The sequence below is a fragment of the Mauremys reevesii genome, linkage group 1, assembly GCF_016161935.1.
Source record: "Mauremys reevesii isolate NIE-2019 linkage group 1, ASM1616193v1, whole genome shotgun sequence".
NCBI classification, from domain to species: domain Eukaryota; kingdom Metazoa; phylum Chordata; order Testudines; family Geoemydidae; genus Mauremys; species Mauremys reevesii.
In genome coordinates, this window is record NC_052623.1 from 168,199,818 (window position 1) to 168,214,458 (window position 14,641).

The 14,641-nt window shown below is 40.8% G+C and overlaps 1 protein-coding gene across 3 annotated transcripts in view; it reads left to right on the forward strand.

Moving 5' to 3' along the window:
- The window catches only part of GART (phosphoribosylglycinamide formyltransferase, phosphoribosylglycinamide synthetase, phosphoribosylaminoimidazole synthetase), a 61,728-nt gene that overhangs the window by 7,465 nt on the left and 39,622 nt on the right, over positions 1–14,641 (forward strand). For all 3 annotated transcript variants that reach the window (XR_005584629.1, XM_039488263.1, XM_039488271.1), the window contains 5 exons: positions 2,096–2,244; positions 6,132–6,227; positions 7,478–7,652; positions 8,590–8,701; positions 13,800–13,868. Coding sequence is in view for 2 of the 3 variants with exons in the window: in XM_039488263.1 (XP_039344197.1) it covers positions 2,100–2,244; positions 6,132–6,227; positions 7,478–7,652; positions 8,590–8,701; positions 13,800–13,868 (597 nt within the window). In the remaining variant the exon portion in view is untranslated. The remainder of the gene's footprint in view (positions 1–2,095; positions 2,245–6,131; positions 6,228–7,477; positions 7,653–8,589; positions 8,702–13,799; positions 13,869–14,641) is intronic.

The following is a 14,641-nucleotide window of genomic DNA, read 5'->3' on the forward strand; positions in this document are numbered from 1 at the left end:
TCTAGACTTAGAATCTAAGAATTTTTCGGGGAGACTAGGTCTCTGACAGTTCTTTCTTATACTTTTACATCAAAGTTCTGGTCTTTAGCCTTCTGTAAATAGAGCTTGTGAATATGTATGTCCAACATGAATACTGTGCCAAATGCTTTTTGTCTGTGGCCTGCTTTGGATGAAACTGTACACATGTACAAGAGTGGATTGATCACCATTTCTCTTCAAGAAATGCAGGAAGACGAATGGGATTTAAGTGCCATGTTGGTACGATTACAACACAGTGCTGTTTTTTCAATTTGAATATAATTCTTATTTAATTGGTGTTCTTCCTCCTAATGAATGTAAGATGGTTTGGACAGCAAAGACACAAGACCCCCTTATTGACCACGTGAAATGTATGGTTAAGCATTAAAAAGAATTAAATAAAAGTGACACTGGTTGCTTTCCTCTGCATGAAAGCTTTTAAAATTTTATTTTCACTATTTAATAATACTGTTAACTCTGTCTGTTTGATATGTGTATAAACTACTGCCTGGTATGTATTATGTTTTTTTAAAAATAAAACTCTTTCTTGCCGCTAGTACCTTTTACATTCAGGCTTAGCAACACTGGTTTGTAGCTACTGGCATTCTGCTTAAATTAATTCTCCTTTACTGGATGGCTTCTTCAAGGTCTAACTGATAGACTGGACTGCTGTGAATATTATAGATTAGTAGTTCTCAACCAGAGGTCGGGGGCTGCGAACAGGCTTCAGGGAGGCCACCAAACAGGGCCAGCATTAGACTCACTGAAGCCCAGGGCGGAAAGCTGCAGCCCTACCCCATGGGTCTGAAGCCCAGGGCCCTTAACCCCATCCCTCGGGGTTGAAGCAGAAGCCTGATCAATGTAGCTTCATGGGGGCCCACTGTGGCATGGGGCCCCAGGCAACTGCCCTGATTGCTACCCCCCCTGACGTTGTCCCGGGCTTTTATATGCAGAAAAACAATTTTGGCACAGGTGGGCTGTGGAGTTTTTATAATATGTTGAAGGGGCCTGAGAAAGAAAAAGGTTGAGAACCTCGATTATAGATTATTTAGTCAATATCTTGGAATTTTAGCTTTTTCTTTTTCAGAAACTCCAAGTTAGAATACCTATTTATTTCTATTAATTCATTTAGAAACTTAACGTAAAGATAAAATGTCACTGAAATGCTTAAATAATGTCTTATTTACTACAGCAACTAGCTTCTTATTGTTGCAAAGGCTGAGCCTTAGCGTGCAAGACTCTAAGCATTATCAACTCCCGTTGAAGTAATGTGAGTTAATCTTAGTTCATTTGGAGGTTCCCCCAGCTAACTCTCACTGAAATCTATGGGAGTGTTTCCACTTATTTTTGGGGAACGCCGGAAAAGACCCCGGATCAGCTCCTTGCAGAGTCCTTGCTGCGCTTCATGTGTTTGTGTGTAAAGTTTTGTTTGGAATGCGGTTGCTCTGTCCTGAAGAAGATCGAGGTTGGAAGACATTTCCCCGTTTCATCATTCAGACCCTTTCATTTTCATATAAGGTATTAAGAAGATTTTCAGACATCACTCGCGAGAAGTCTTGAGCTCTCCCATTTAGCAACACCACTAGACAGACTAGCAAATAATTCTTCACTAGTCCAAAGGGACTTTACCTTTGACATTTTCATATGCTTCAGAAATCTATTTAGGTCACAGTATAAAATGTCCAGTGATTAATCACAGCCAGGCCACTAGTGAACATTTATCCATGTCATAAAACTACTGAGTAATTTGGTACAGTTGGTAGTCTGGTAAGGAGAGAACCGGGAGTGGTATAGGAGGTACGTGCTGATGTGCATTGGCAGAACTCAGTGGGAAAACTTCTATGGGGACTGTGCTGTGCTTGGTTGAGCCAGTGCTATCATTACCTTGCTCTCTTGATCACCACATTTATATCCAAAACTGCAGGACAACAATTATGTGAAACAGGCAAAAATGCCATCTGCCTTTGCAGTGAGTTCCTCTGCTGCTCTGCAGACCAAAGATGTTAGCTGATGAGTGTACGCAATGATGTTGTTGCTTTCCTAACCTGAATATTATTACTTTGGTTGTTTTGCACAGACTGATGGCTGATCAAGTGCTTGTGATTGGTGGTGGAGGCAGAGAACATGCCCTGGCCTGGAAATTAGCACAGTCACCACATATAAAACAAGTGCTAGTCGCTCCAGGAAATGCAGGAACAGCCAATAATGGAAAAATTTCAAATTCAGGTAATAAACTAAAAAGATAACCTAAAATAGTTGGTTGGTTTGTTTGTTTGTTTGTTTTTAAATGTGTAGTACCAGTAGTTGAGCCTAAACTGGTTCATTGGTAAATTTAGGGTTCTGTCTATTAGTGTCATAGGAGTTCTTATGTTTCAGACCCTGAATGCTTATAAAGGTGATGTTTGGATAGGGTGAGAAGTAATTAAAAAGCTTTACTCGGACTGTAATTTATCTTGTGCAGATTATTTCCCCCTCTGCACCAGCTCAGCTATGCTGGTGCTGCTTTGGGGATGTGGAGGCAAGAGACCACCCTCTTGTGTAGCAAAAGGCCCTGCAGAAGCGGCTGTCTATAAAAGAAATATCTGAATCCTGCCAAGCCTGCTCATAATTTTGATGGATAATATCAATGTTTATTTTTAAGCATTTTTTAATGTATTGATTTTTGACAATTACAGAAAACCATGGGGTGGGGTCAGACAATCGTTATTTAATGACAGCAGATGTTGAGTCAAAAAGTTAAAGCTTCATAACCATTAAACACATTGTCAACGTCATATGAAAATGTACAAAGTAAATCACCTTAAATCCAACTCTAATAACTTCTCAAGCAGCTTTTTTCTTACTTCGCTTATCTGTTAATTTCTGTTATGATGATGGAAGTATTTTGTCGGGGTGTGTGTATACAGTGAAATCGACATTTACCGATTAAAAATCTAATCCTTTCTAGCCTGCCTATGACAAGGCATCCCACTCTGGTGCCGCCTTACTCCCCTTATGCTTCCTTACTCCCCTTGCACAAGTGTGTAATCTGGGTCACACTTGTGCCCACAAGGAATGTTAGGTGTATATTGAGATATTGCTTATTTAGTTACCTAAGAGATTAGCAAGTTTTTAAGGGTGAATGCTGCAGGTAAGAACATTTTCTTATCCATGTTTTATATGTTGGGACATAATGAGGTTAGATTAATTCTAGGTACCTTTTTCAGAGGTTTTAAGTACCTATAGCATCAATTGGCTTGAATTGGAATTGGTAGTCATCAATTATAAAAGTCAGACCTAAACTATTTAAAGTTGAGCATCCAAAATTGGAGGTGGCTTTTGAAAATGTTGGCTTAAGTGATTTCCTAAAGTCACACAATGATTCAGTGGGACAGCAGGAATAATTACTCAGCCCAGGAGAGGGAGCCAGGAATTACTTGCTCCATTAGATCACACAACTGAAGAGAATATTTTAATGACTGTCTTATGTTTCCGTATATTTCAATGAATATAGCCATAAACTGTATACTTTGAAATATGTTATTACACATAAAATTAAGATTAATGCAGTATATGTGTAGATGTGCATTATATAAACATACATGCTGTATATATGCTTGTATAACATGTGACTAAAATCTGCTTACCATCTCCCGTGAAAACATGAGCCATGAGAGATTTCACACATTCTGTATGTAAAATAAATGCTCTAGATCAGTGGTTTTAAACTTTTTTTCATTTGCGGACCTCTAAAAAATTTGAATGGAGGTGCGGACCCCTTTGGAAATCTTAGACATAATCTGCAGACCCCAGCTTGAAAACCACTGTTCTATGGTAACGACAACCTTTTGCAGACCCCTTAGACATAGTCTGCGGACCACAGGTTGAAAACCACTGATCTGTGACTTTTACTTCACCTGACGGTTCAACCAAAGAAATGCCATATTTATTTTTCTCTGTCTTATTTGACCGTTTGCAGTGTCATCAGCCAAACAGAACAAATCTGTTGCTTGTCTTTGAGGGTGAGGGGAAGGGAATGAGCGTTCACATGGAAATCATATGATTCCTCTGCATCCACAATGTTAAAGAGGTTTGTCCCTGTGTTAAATCAAGTTAAAGCCAGTTCGCACGAGATCCAGATTATTAAATTAAATGTAATTTAAAGAATACTGTTGTAAGAATTACTACACTTTTCTGTCACCTTCCCAGTAAAAAAAATGATGCATCTGTCTACATATCGGAAATTCCAGCCCTCAATCCAACAAAGCATGAACATCATTTTAGCTACTTGAATAGTCCCCTCAAACACCCGTTTAAGTACCTTGCTGGACTGGAGCCTCATTGAATGTGTGTTAAGGGGTAAATCCAAGCCCCTTCAGGCATTAGAGGGGCATAACCTGGATTTGTGAGGAGGTGTGAATTAATATTCTGTGTCTTGTGGGGGAAGGCTTCATCCCGCTCGCTGCTCAGGCCAGGAACTCGGTCTAGATTTCAGCGTGTGTGAGAAAATGAGAAATAATTACACAGAGGCATGTGAGCCTTATTATATTCTAAAGCCTGGGGATTTAATCTTTTCCCCATGTATGTCAATGGGAGTGTTGCCACTGACTTCAGTCTAATCAAGATTTGGTCCTGGAAGTCTATCTTTCCCTCTCTTTGTTAGTAATGTACAGCAGGATGCACAAGATACCCTTTAATTAGCATTGAAATCCCATGTCTCGTGATTTTCCAAGGGAAATAATGCAAATTTTTAAAAAATCAGTTTTCTCTTTCACAAAAGGTTTATAGTCCGATCACAGTTAAACAACACCTGTCTCTCAAAAAAGGTGGCTTTATGGGTAACTTATTTTGCAAGTCATGGAGGTACAAAAGAATATCAGATCTTTTAAACAAAAAAAAAAATCTAATACCAGTTTTCCCGAACTTTAGTCATAGTGGCCAAAATTTTCAAGCCTGGGTGTCTAAAGTGACACTGCTAACTCCATATTTTGGCACCAGAATAAAAGTGCTTTGTTTTACAGACATGATGAGCACCTGTTGAATTCACTGGGATTTCTGGGTGTACAACACTTCTGATGACTTTTTTTTATTTGGGTGCCTGAATATGGAGTTAGGAGTCAAACTTTAGGCACCCAGATTTGAAAACTCTGGCCTGTGTTCCTTTCTTCAGGATAGAATACAATAGTCATAGGCCAAATGAATAGTTTCAGAAAGAATACAAAAATATTCCCTTTCAGCCTACACCGTCATGAAAATTATGTTGCACGTGAAACAGTTGCATTTCGGAATAATACACGAACATTCATCGTTCTTTCTTGCTGGGACATTCGCACATACTGTGGATCCTCTGCTAATATTTTGTATGTCATAATGTCTGTTTTTAGCCGAGTTCTGCAGGAAGACAATACAGTATGAAGTATAATGTCTTGATTTTTTTCCCCGAGCTAGTCTAACCTGTGCCAGTGCTGGGACAGAGAATCAGAAACCCATAATCAGGTCTCTCTGACAGAGCACCTCTTATTTGGCTGCATTTAGTAGAAGCTGGGCACAAGAGAGAATCTCACCTAGAGCTGGGGTGAGCACATAGCAGTGGTGCAGCAGTCTGACATGATGCTCTTATTTGCCAGTTGCAGTATTGCTACTCAATACTCAAGGGTTTAAACAATCAGGATATAATTCTGTGGATTTAATTTGGTTTTTGTGGCAACCTAAAATACAGCAAAACCCTCACCTTTCTCAGTATATTTCCCGTTCTGTAAACATGCAGCATAGCACCCTCGTTAGTAACACTACCTCATGAAAAGAGAAAAAAGCTTAAAGCAAAATATCCCAGGACTAAAAGGGTGTGTGCTTTTGCTCTGTTTCTCAAATGATGAGAGTAGCTTCAGACTGCTCTCGCTCCCATTGCAAATGACCAATCCAGCTCAGAAATGTGAGAGTTCAGGTGACTCACCCCACTGTTGACGTTGGATTTATTCTCGATAAAAGTCGTGGAATAATATTGCCTTTTTGCAGAGCTTTCATCACAAAATTTGATATTTAGTCTCTTGCAAGCTGTCTCTTTTTATTTTATATGTAAATCTTCTGTTCTTCATTGTACTCTCTGTTTAAATCTCTCTTGCATCTTTTGACAGCCATCTCAATCAGTAATCATGCCGCTCTTGTCCAGTTCTGCAAAGACAATGAGATCAAACTTGTGGTGGTTGGCCCAGAAGTTCCTCTTGCTGCTGGTAAATTTAAAATAAATTGTTATCAAAGTTCCACCCACTTATTGCCATATAACTATTCATGGAATTATGGGTTTTAATGTATTGCTTCATATATGCTAGAAAAAATTACCACTGCTGAGGATAGTTTTGTGTTTATTTAGAGGCTTTCTGTGGCATTATAGTATCTGAGCACCTTGTAAACTTTAACTGATTTATGCTGTGAAGTAGGGAGGTATTAATATTCTTGTTTTGCAGATGTGGCACTGAGGCACAGAGTGATTAAAGGTCTGATTTTTAGAGGTGCTGAATACCTGCAATGTTTGTTGAAGTTAATAGGATTTGTGGGTGGGCACAGCATCTCTGCAAAACAGTCTCTAATTGACTTGCCCAAAGTCATGCAGGCGGTCAGGAATAGAAACCAGAATCTCCTGATTATAACTTTCTCGGTTGAACAAATGTTCTCAGTGTATTTTTTGATTTTTATATTGTTTTGTTTTTGTTTGAGGGCCAGTTTCATATCTTGGGTGGGGGGACTTTTAAGGTTCCCTAGATTAATGGAATATTAGGCTTTCTTCTCTTCCCACTGAAGTCAATAGCAAGTATCCAAATGTGTTCATTGGGAACAGATGCAGGCCCATTATTCCCTGAAGTTCCAGATGGTTGTATTCTGATGAAATGCACATTTCTGAGGGTTCTTATGCATGTAGTTTAAAATGTATGATGTCCTTAACTATTCAGATCTTTTCTTTTAAGTGCTTGGGTTTGTAAATGATGTGTCAGTGTTGTCACTTAGCAACCTTAACTAACTTATTAAATTAAATGTTTTTGAAAACGACTGACTGATTTGGAAGTCAGCATATAGAGACTTACCTACAGAATTTGTAAGTCTTAGTTTGATTCTCTCACATCTCATGCGATATTCTCCCCCAGTGATTACTATAGACTTTCTGGCTGAGGGCTGTAATAAAGGGGGAAAGGAGTTGTATCAAAGTGGTGTTACTGCAGTTACATGGTGCAACAACAAATTCTGACCCAAGAGTCCTAAATCCCAGATCATCCCCTGCTAGTTACAGCAAACACTGCCCTTGAGATCCATGGGGTAAAATCGGCACAATCCCCATGATGTATCCTATACATGGCACAGCGTTTTTAGCTCTTACTCACTAATGTGTCAAAGTGGTTATACAAAGCAACAACCTTATTAACTTGTAACTCTTATAAACCAGCTCAGTACTGTAGTAATAATAACTCTTAAATATCTTTATTGCTAGGCATTGTTGATGACTTGACAGGAGCTGGGGTAAGATGTTTTGGTCCTACAGCAAAGGCAGCTCAGCTAGAGTCCAGTAAGAGTTTTTGTAAAGCCTTTCTGGACCGGCATGGGATCCCCACTGCAAGATGGAAAGCATTCACCAATCCTAAAGAAGCTTGTAGCTTTATTACTAGGTAAACAAACTTTCATATTTAGTCTCTTTTATTATCATTACAGTAGTGTGTTTACAATATGTTAAGCACCTAAAGTTGGCAACCCATTAATCATTCAGTTATTCTTTTCAGTAGTGACACAATGTTCATGTATTCAAAAGACACTCTAAAAGTAATCCTGCAAAAATGGCATCAGTATGAGTTCTACATTTATTGCTCTTCAATGACAGTTCAACTGTGCTCAGATTACAAGGGAAAAGATGTTGTTGTTTTTCTTGCCAACCATGCAAACCTAGATTGGGATCTGAAAATCATAACGGGTTCTCTCTGGTTCATGCTTTATTAGTAGAAATGCAATTTGTGCAACTGAAGCTTCATTAGCAATCCTGTTGGTGATCTACTACTCCAGGGTAATCTTCTGGCAGGCCGCAAGACACTTTGTTTATATTGACGGTCCACAGGCACAGCTGCCCGCAGCTCCCAGTGGCTGGGAACGGTGAACTGTGGCCACTGGGAGCTGTGGGCGGCCATGCCTGCAGACGCTCGATGTAAACAAACTGTCTCTCAGCCCACCAGTGGAATACCCTGACCAGGCGGAGGTTGCCCACCACTGCACTAGTCAGAAGTCAGTCCCGTTCACTCAGTAACAGTATTGGTCCGCACTGCTAACAGAAATAAAATGCTTATTTTCCCTGTCAGAAAAGTAGTGTCAGATAACAGTGGAAAGAAATGGCAACCAGAAATAGTGTAGTGAAGTGGGTTGACAGGGGAAGACACTCGATTATATGTGTTTTTTTTTTTTTCAATCATAGTTAAATGGCTATTGTGATATAGTGGATATATGAACTCTTATTTTCAACCTTCAAAATCCATGAAGGTAGGAGGCTTGGACTTGAAAATGCATCAGAGGCTGAAAGGTTATTATGGAATCCCTCAGTCATTTTCTCTTTTTTTAAAGCGCGGACTTTCCTGCCCTGGTTGTAAAAGCTAGTGGTCTGGCTGCTGGCAAAGGAGTAATTGTGGCTACTAACAAAGAGGGAGCCTGCAAAGCTGTGCATGAAATCATGCAGGTGAGTTGCAATGTTGTGTAAATACCCATTTTGAATGAGAATTTTATGTTTGTTAGTGACGACAGCAAAACATCAAAAGCATTTTTGTGTGATTTACATGGAACATACATTAGCCTAACAAACGTATAGATTCATATAAATTTGGGGCTGGAAAGGGCTTTGAAAAGTCAGCAAGTCCAGCCCCCTATGCCAAGGCAGGACCAAGTAAAACTAGACCATCTCTGATAGGTGTTTGTCCAACCTGTTCTTAGAAGCCTCCAGTGATGGGGATTCCACAACCTCTCTTGGAAGCCTATTTCAGTGCTTAACTGTCCTTACACTTAGAAAGATTTTACTAATATCTAGCCTAAATCTCATTCTACCTTCAGTGGACGTGGAGAACAGTTGATCACAGTCCTCTTCATAACAGCTCTTAACAATTTTAAAACTGTTATCAGGTCCCTCCTCAATCTTCTTTTCTCAAGACTGAACATGCCCAGTTTTGTAATCTTTCTGAATAGGTCAGCTTTTCTAAACCTTTTATAATTTTTGTTGCTCGTCTCCAGATTCTCTCCAACTTGTCCATATCTTTCCTACAGTGTGGTATCCTGAACGGGACACAGTACTCTAGCTGAGGCCTCACCAATGCCAAGTAGTGAGGGAGAATTACCTCCCGTGTCTTAAATTCAACACTGCTGTTAATACACCCCAGAATATTTGCCTTTTTTGCTGCTGCATCACATTGTTGACTCATATTCAGTGTGATCCACTATAACCCCCAGATCCTTTTCAACAGTAGTACCACCTAGCCAGTTCCTCATTCTGTACTTTTTGATTTTTACTTTCTAAGTGTATTACTTTGCACTTGTCTTTATTGAATTTTATCTTGCTGAATTCAGACCAATTCATCAATTTGTCAGGGTCACTTTAAATTTTAATCCTGTCCTCCAAAGTGTTTGTAACCCTCTCCCACCTTGCTGTCATCTGCAAATTTTGTAAGCATACTCTCCATTCCATTATCCAAAGTCATTCATGAAAATATTGAATAGTACCAGATCCAGGACTGACCCCTGCAAGATCCCACTAGATGTGCCATCCCAGCAAACCATTGATAACTCCTCTTTGACTATGGTCTTTCAACTAGTTGTGGTCCCACCTCATACTAATTGAATCTAGACCACATTTCCCTGGCTTGCTTATGAGAGTGTCATGTAGGACTGTGTAGCTTTACTAATATCAAGATCTATCATGTCTACTGTTTCTCTCCTATCCATTAAGCCATTAACTCTGTCAAAGAAGGATATTAAGTTGGTTTGGCATGATTTGTTCTTCCCAAATCTGTATTGGCTGTTCCTTATAACGCTATTATTCTCTAGGTGCTTACAAATTGATTGTTTGTTAATTTTTTCCAGGTAACTGCCTGGTCTATATTTCCCTGGGTCCTCTTTGTCCCCCTTTTTAAAGATGGGTACTATGTTTACCTTGCTCCAGTCTTCAGGGACCTCATCTGTCTTCCATGAGTTCTCAAAGATAATTGCTAACCTTGTTCCAAGATTGCTTCAGCTAGTTCCTTAAATAACCCTAGGATGAATTTCATCAGGCCCTGATGACTTGAACATGTAACTTACCTAAATATTCTTTAACCTGTTCTTTCCCTGGTTTGGCTTTCCCTTTTTGTTAATATTAATTGTGTTGAGTATCTGGTCACCATTAATCTTTTTAGTGAAGACTGAAGCAAAATAGGCAATAAACACCGCAGACTTATTGATGTCATCAATTATTAGCTCTCCCTCACCATTAAGTTGAGGACCTACATTTTCCTTGTCTTTCTCTTGCTCTGAATGAATTTAAAGGAGCTTTACTTTTTCCTTTGTATATCCCTTGCAAAGTAGAACTTATTTTGTGCCTTACCCTTCCTGATTTTGTCCCTACATGCTTGTGCTGTTCTTTTTTACTCCTCCTTGGTAATTCATCTACGTTTCTACTTTTTGTAAGAGTCCTTTTGATTTTTTCAGGTCATTAAAGAGCTCCTGGTGGAGCCATATTGTCCTCTTACTATTCTTCCTATCTTTCCTTTGCATCGGGATGGTTTGCAGTTGTCTTTAATATTGTCTCCATGAGACACTACCAGTTCTCCTGAACTCCTTTTCCCCCTAGATTTTCTCGCCATAGGACCTCATCCACCAGTTGTCTGAGATTCTCTTCTCACGCTGTCCTCATGCTATTTGGATGTGTATGAATGAATACAATATTTTATTCCTTCAGGAAGCATTCTCTTTCCAGGCACAATCTCTGTGGGCATCAATAAGATCCCATTTTCATACTTGCTTCCTTTTGGATTTGCTTTTTCTCCATCCTTTTTGTGTCTCTGCTATTACAGAACTGGCAGGACTCTAACACTACTCCTATGATTAAACTGGCTAAGGCAAACTAAAGAAAAAGGTCCTTGAAACTGAACATGCAGATTCAGCTGTAGGTGCTGATTCAGCAAAGCACTTGAGCATATGCTTAACTGTACATGTGTGCTTTAATCCCAGTGGAATACCTGTAAAGCTAAGCGCATAGACTCATAGAAGTGTAGGACTGGAAGGGACCTCGAGAGGTCATCTAGTCCAGTCCCGTGCACTCAAGGCAGACTAGTAATAGTCCTTAAACCATTCCTGACAGGTGTTTGTCTAACCTGTTCTTAAAAAACCTCCAATGACAAAGATTTCACAACCTCCCTAGGCAATTTATTCCACTGCTTAACTACCCGACAGCTAGGAAGTTCTTCCTAATGTCCCACCTAAACCTCTCTTGCTACAATTTAAGCCCATTGCTTCTTATCCTATCCTCCGAGGTTAATGAGAACAGTTTTTCACCTTCCTCCTTGCAACAACCTTTTATGTACTTGCAAACTATTATCTTGTCCCCACTCTGTCTGCTCTTCTCCAAACTAAACAAACTTGTTTTTTTCAGTTTTTTCTCATAGGTCATGTTTTCTAGCCCTTTAATTATTTTTGTTGCTCTCCTCTGAACTTTCTGTAATTTGTCCACATCTTTCCTGATGTGTGGCACCCAGAATTGGCACAATGCTCCAGCAGAGGCCTAAACAGCACAAAGTACAGGGGAAGAATTACTTCGTGTCTTGCTTACAACACTCCTGCTAATACATCCCAGAATGATGTTTACTTTTTTTTGCAACAGAGTTAGACTGTTGAATCATATTTAGCTTGTGATCCATTATAACCTTCCCCCCTGTCCACCCATCCCTTTCCGCAGTACTCCTTCCTAGGCAGTCATGTCCCATTTTGAATTTGTGCAATTGACTGTGCCTTCCTAAGTGGAGTACTTTGCATTTGTCCTATTGAATTTCATACTTCTTTCTTCAGACCATTTCTCCAGTTTGTCTAGATCATTTTGAATTTTAATCCTATCCTCCAAAGTACTTGCAACCCTTTCCAGCTTGGTATCATCCACAAACTTTATAAGTGTACTCTCTCTATGCCACTGTCTTAATCATTGATGAAAATACTGTGCAGAACTGGACCCAGGACTGATCCCTGAGGGACCCCACTTGATATTCCCTTCCATCTTGACTGAGAACAACTGATAATTATTCTCTGGGGATGGTTTTCCAACGACACCTCTACCCTGCTATAACGCGATCCGATATAACACGGGTTCGTGTATAGCGCAGTAGCAGCAGGACTCCGGCGGTGCTTTAAAGGGTCCGGGCCTCCGGCTGCTGTGGGGAGCCCCCGGGCCCTTTAAATCACTGCTGGAGCCCTGCCACTGCTACCCCGGGTCTGCGGCAGCGGGGCTCGGGCAGTGCTTTAAAGGGTCTGGGACTCTGGCTGCTGTGGGGAGCCCCGGGCCCTTTAAATCACTGCTGGAGCCCTGCTGCTGCTACCCTGGGGCTGCGGCAGCGGGGCTTGCCGGCGATTTAAAGGGCCCGGGTTCCGCGCAGCTGCCGGAGCCCAGAGCTCTTCAAATCACCACTGGAGCCCTGCTGCCCGTACCCTGGGGCTGTGGTAGCAGGGTTCTACCAGCGATTTAAAGGGCCTGGGGCTCCCCGCAGCAGCTGAAGCCCAGAGCTCCTTTAATCACTGCTGCCCCTACCCCGATATAACAGGGTTTCAGCTATAACGCGGTAGGGATTTTTGGCTCCCCACAACCACGTTATAGCGGGGTAGAGGTGTAGTTATACATCCACCTTATAATAGCGCCATCTAGGTTGTATTTCCCTAGTTTGTTTATGAGAAGGTCATGCAAGACAGTATCAAAAGCCTGACTAAATTCAAGACATAACCACATCTACTGCTTCCCCCTATCCAGGCTTGTTACCCTGTCAGAGATAGCTATTAGGTTGGTTTGACATGATTTGTTCTGGACAAATCCATGTTGGCTGTTACTTATCACCTTATTATCTTCTAGGTGTTTGCAAATTGATTTCTTGATTATTTGCTCCATTATCTTTCCGGGTACTGAAGTTAAAGTGACTGGCTTGTAATTCCCCTTTTGTTGTCCTTATTCTCCACTTTACAGATTGGCACTATATTTCCCCTCTTCCAGTCCTCTGGCATCTTTCCCATCTTCCATGAGTTTTTGAAGATAATCGCTAAATTTTTTTCACACCCCTGAGCAACATAAGTTATACTGACAAAAGTAATCTTGTAGATATGGCCTCAGAGAGCCACAAAGTTGCCTTGGCAGTGCACTGCATTAGTATGTGGTCAGCATGCAAACATTTCCGTGGAGTGATGTTCTCGCTTTCCTCCGTAAGTGTTCTGAACAAAGTAGATTTTCTGCTCTACAAGGCTGAGAATCATTGCTCCAGTCTGAAATAATATTGGTTCAAAACTTAAAACAAAAAAGATATGAGGAATTGCCAGTCAGTAACCCAAGAGGTATCAGTGTTGAGTTTATAAACTTTCAAGAGCATGTCTGTATTAAGAAAAGCGAGAGGGGGGAAAAAAGCATTCAACATTGCCAACATGTCTGACGTGGAGGTTGGAAACAGAAACAGATGGTTCCAGATGTATTTTTCCTTGCTGGTGTGGGAGGATTACAAAGGTTGGAATGTTGTTTGAAATGACTGAAATGGAGACAGAAGAAATAAAGATAATTTTTAATGCAGGATAAGGCTTTTGGAGCAGCTGGGGAAACTGTTGTTGTTGAAGAACTTCTTGTGGGAGAAGAGGTTTCTGTAAGTATGCGTTTCGTCCTCTTCAGAGCTTGGGTTACAGCTTCCTGAAGGAACATTTAGGGACCTACTATACCAACTTACTTAGAAGATACTGTACAAGTAACCAGTGTTAGGGCCTGAATTGTTGTTAATACTGAGGCCCCTTTACACCATACTGGCAGTCTAGAGAAGCCTGAAATGTACATATAATTCAGTTCCACCCACTTTAAGGCCCCTTAACACTGGCAGACTGGTGTAATCAGGCCTTAATGTAAATGAGCATTCAGGCCCAGTTTCTAAAAAGATGGCATGGTAACTTTGCATTAATGCTGCAACATAGGAAGTCTAAGTATGGTCTTGGGTTTCTCGCTCGGCACTAAAATATGCTTCTATTAGATGAGACACACTTGAGCTTTGGAGGGTGATATGATCTATATGAAAAATAGCCATCACTGCTTTATTGACCAGTCATAGCAGAGGCCACATCAGTATTCTGCCCTGCCTAAAGAAAACAGAACTGCAGATATCAGATGGTCGTCTTCTTTATAGCGACCTGGTCTGCAGGGCCGCCAAGAGCAGGTCCAGCCCCGGTGAAAAAAAATTTGGAGGGCCCCCCAGCAAGGGCGGACCAACTAAACAGGGCCAACGAAGCTGGGCCCCGGGCCCCCTTCCGGACCACCAGGCACTGGTAATTTGTACTGGCTTCCCCCTGTCTTGTCAGCCCTGCTGGTCTGGAACTAAGGGGAACTTAGACTGGTGGTTCTCTCAAGTTAAGTATGTACAAGGCGATACTC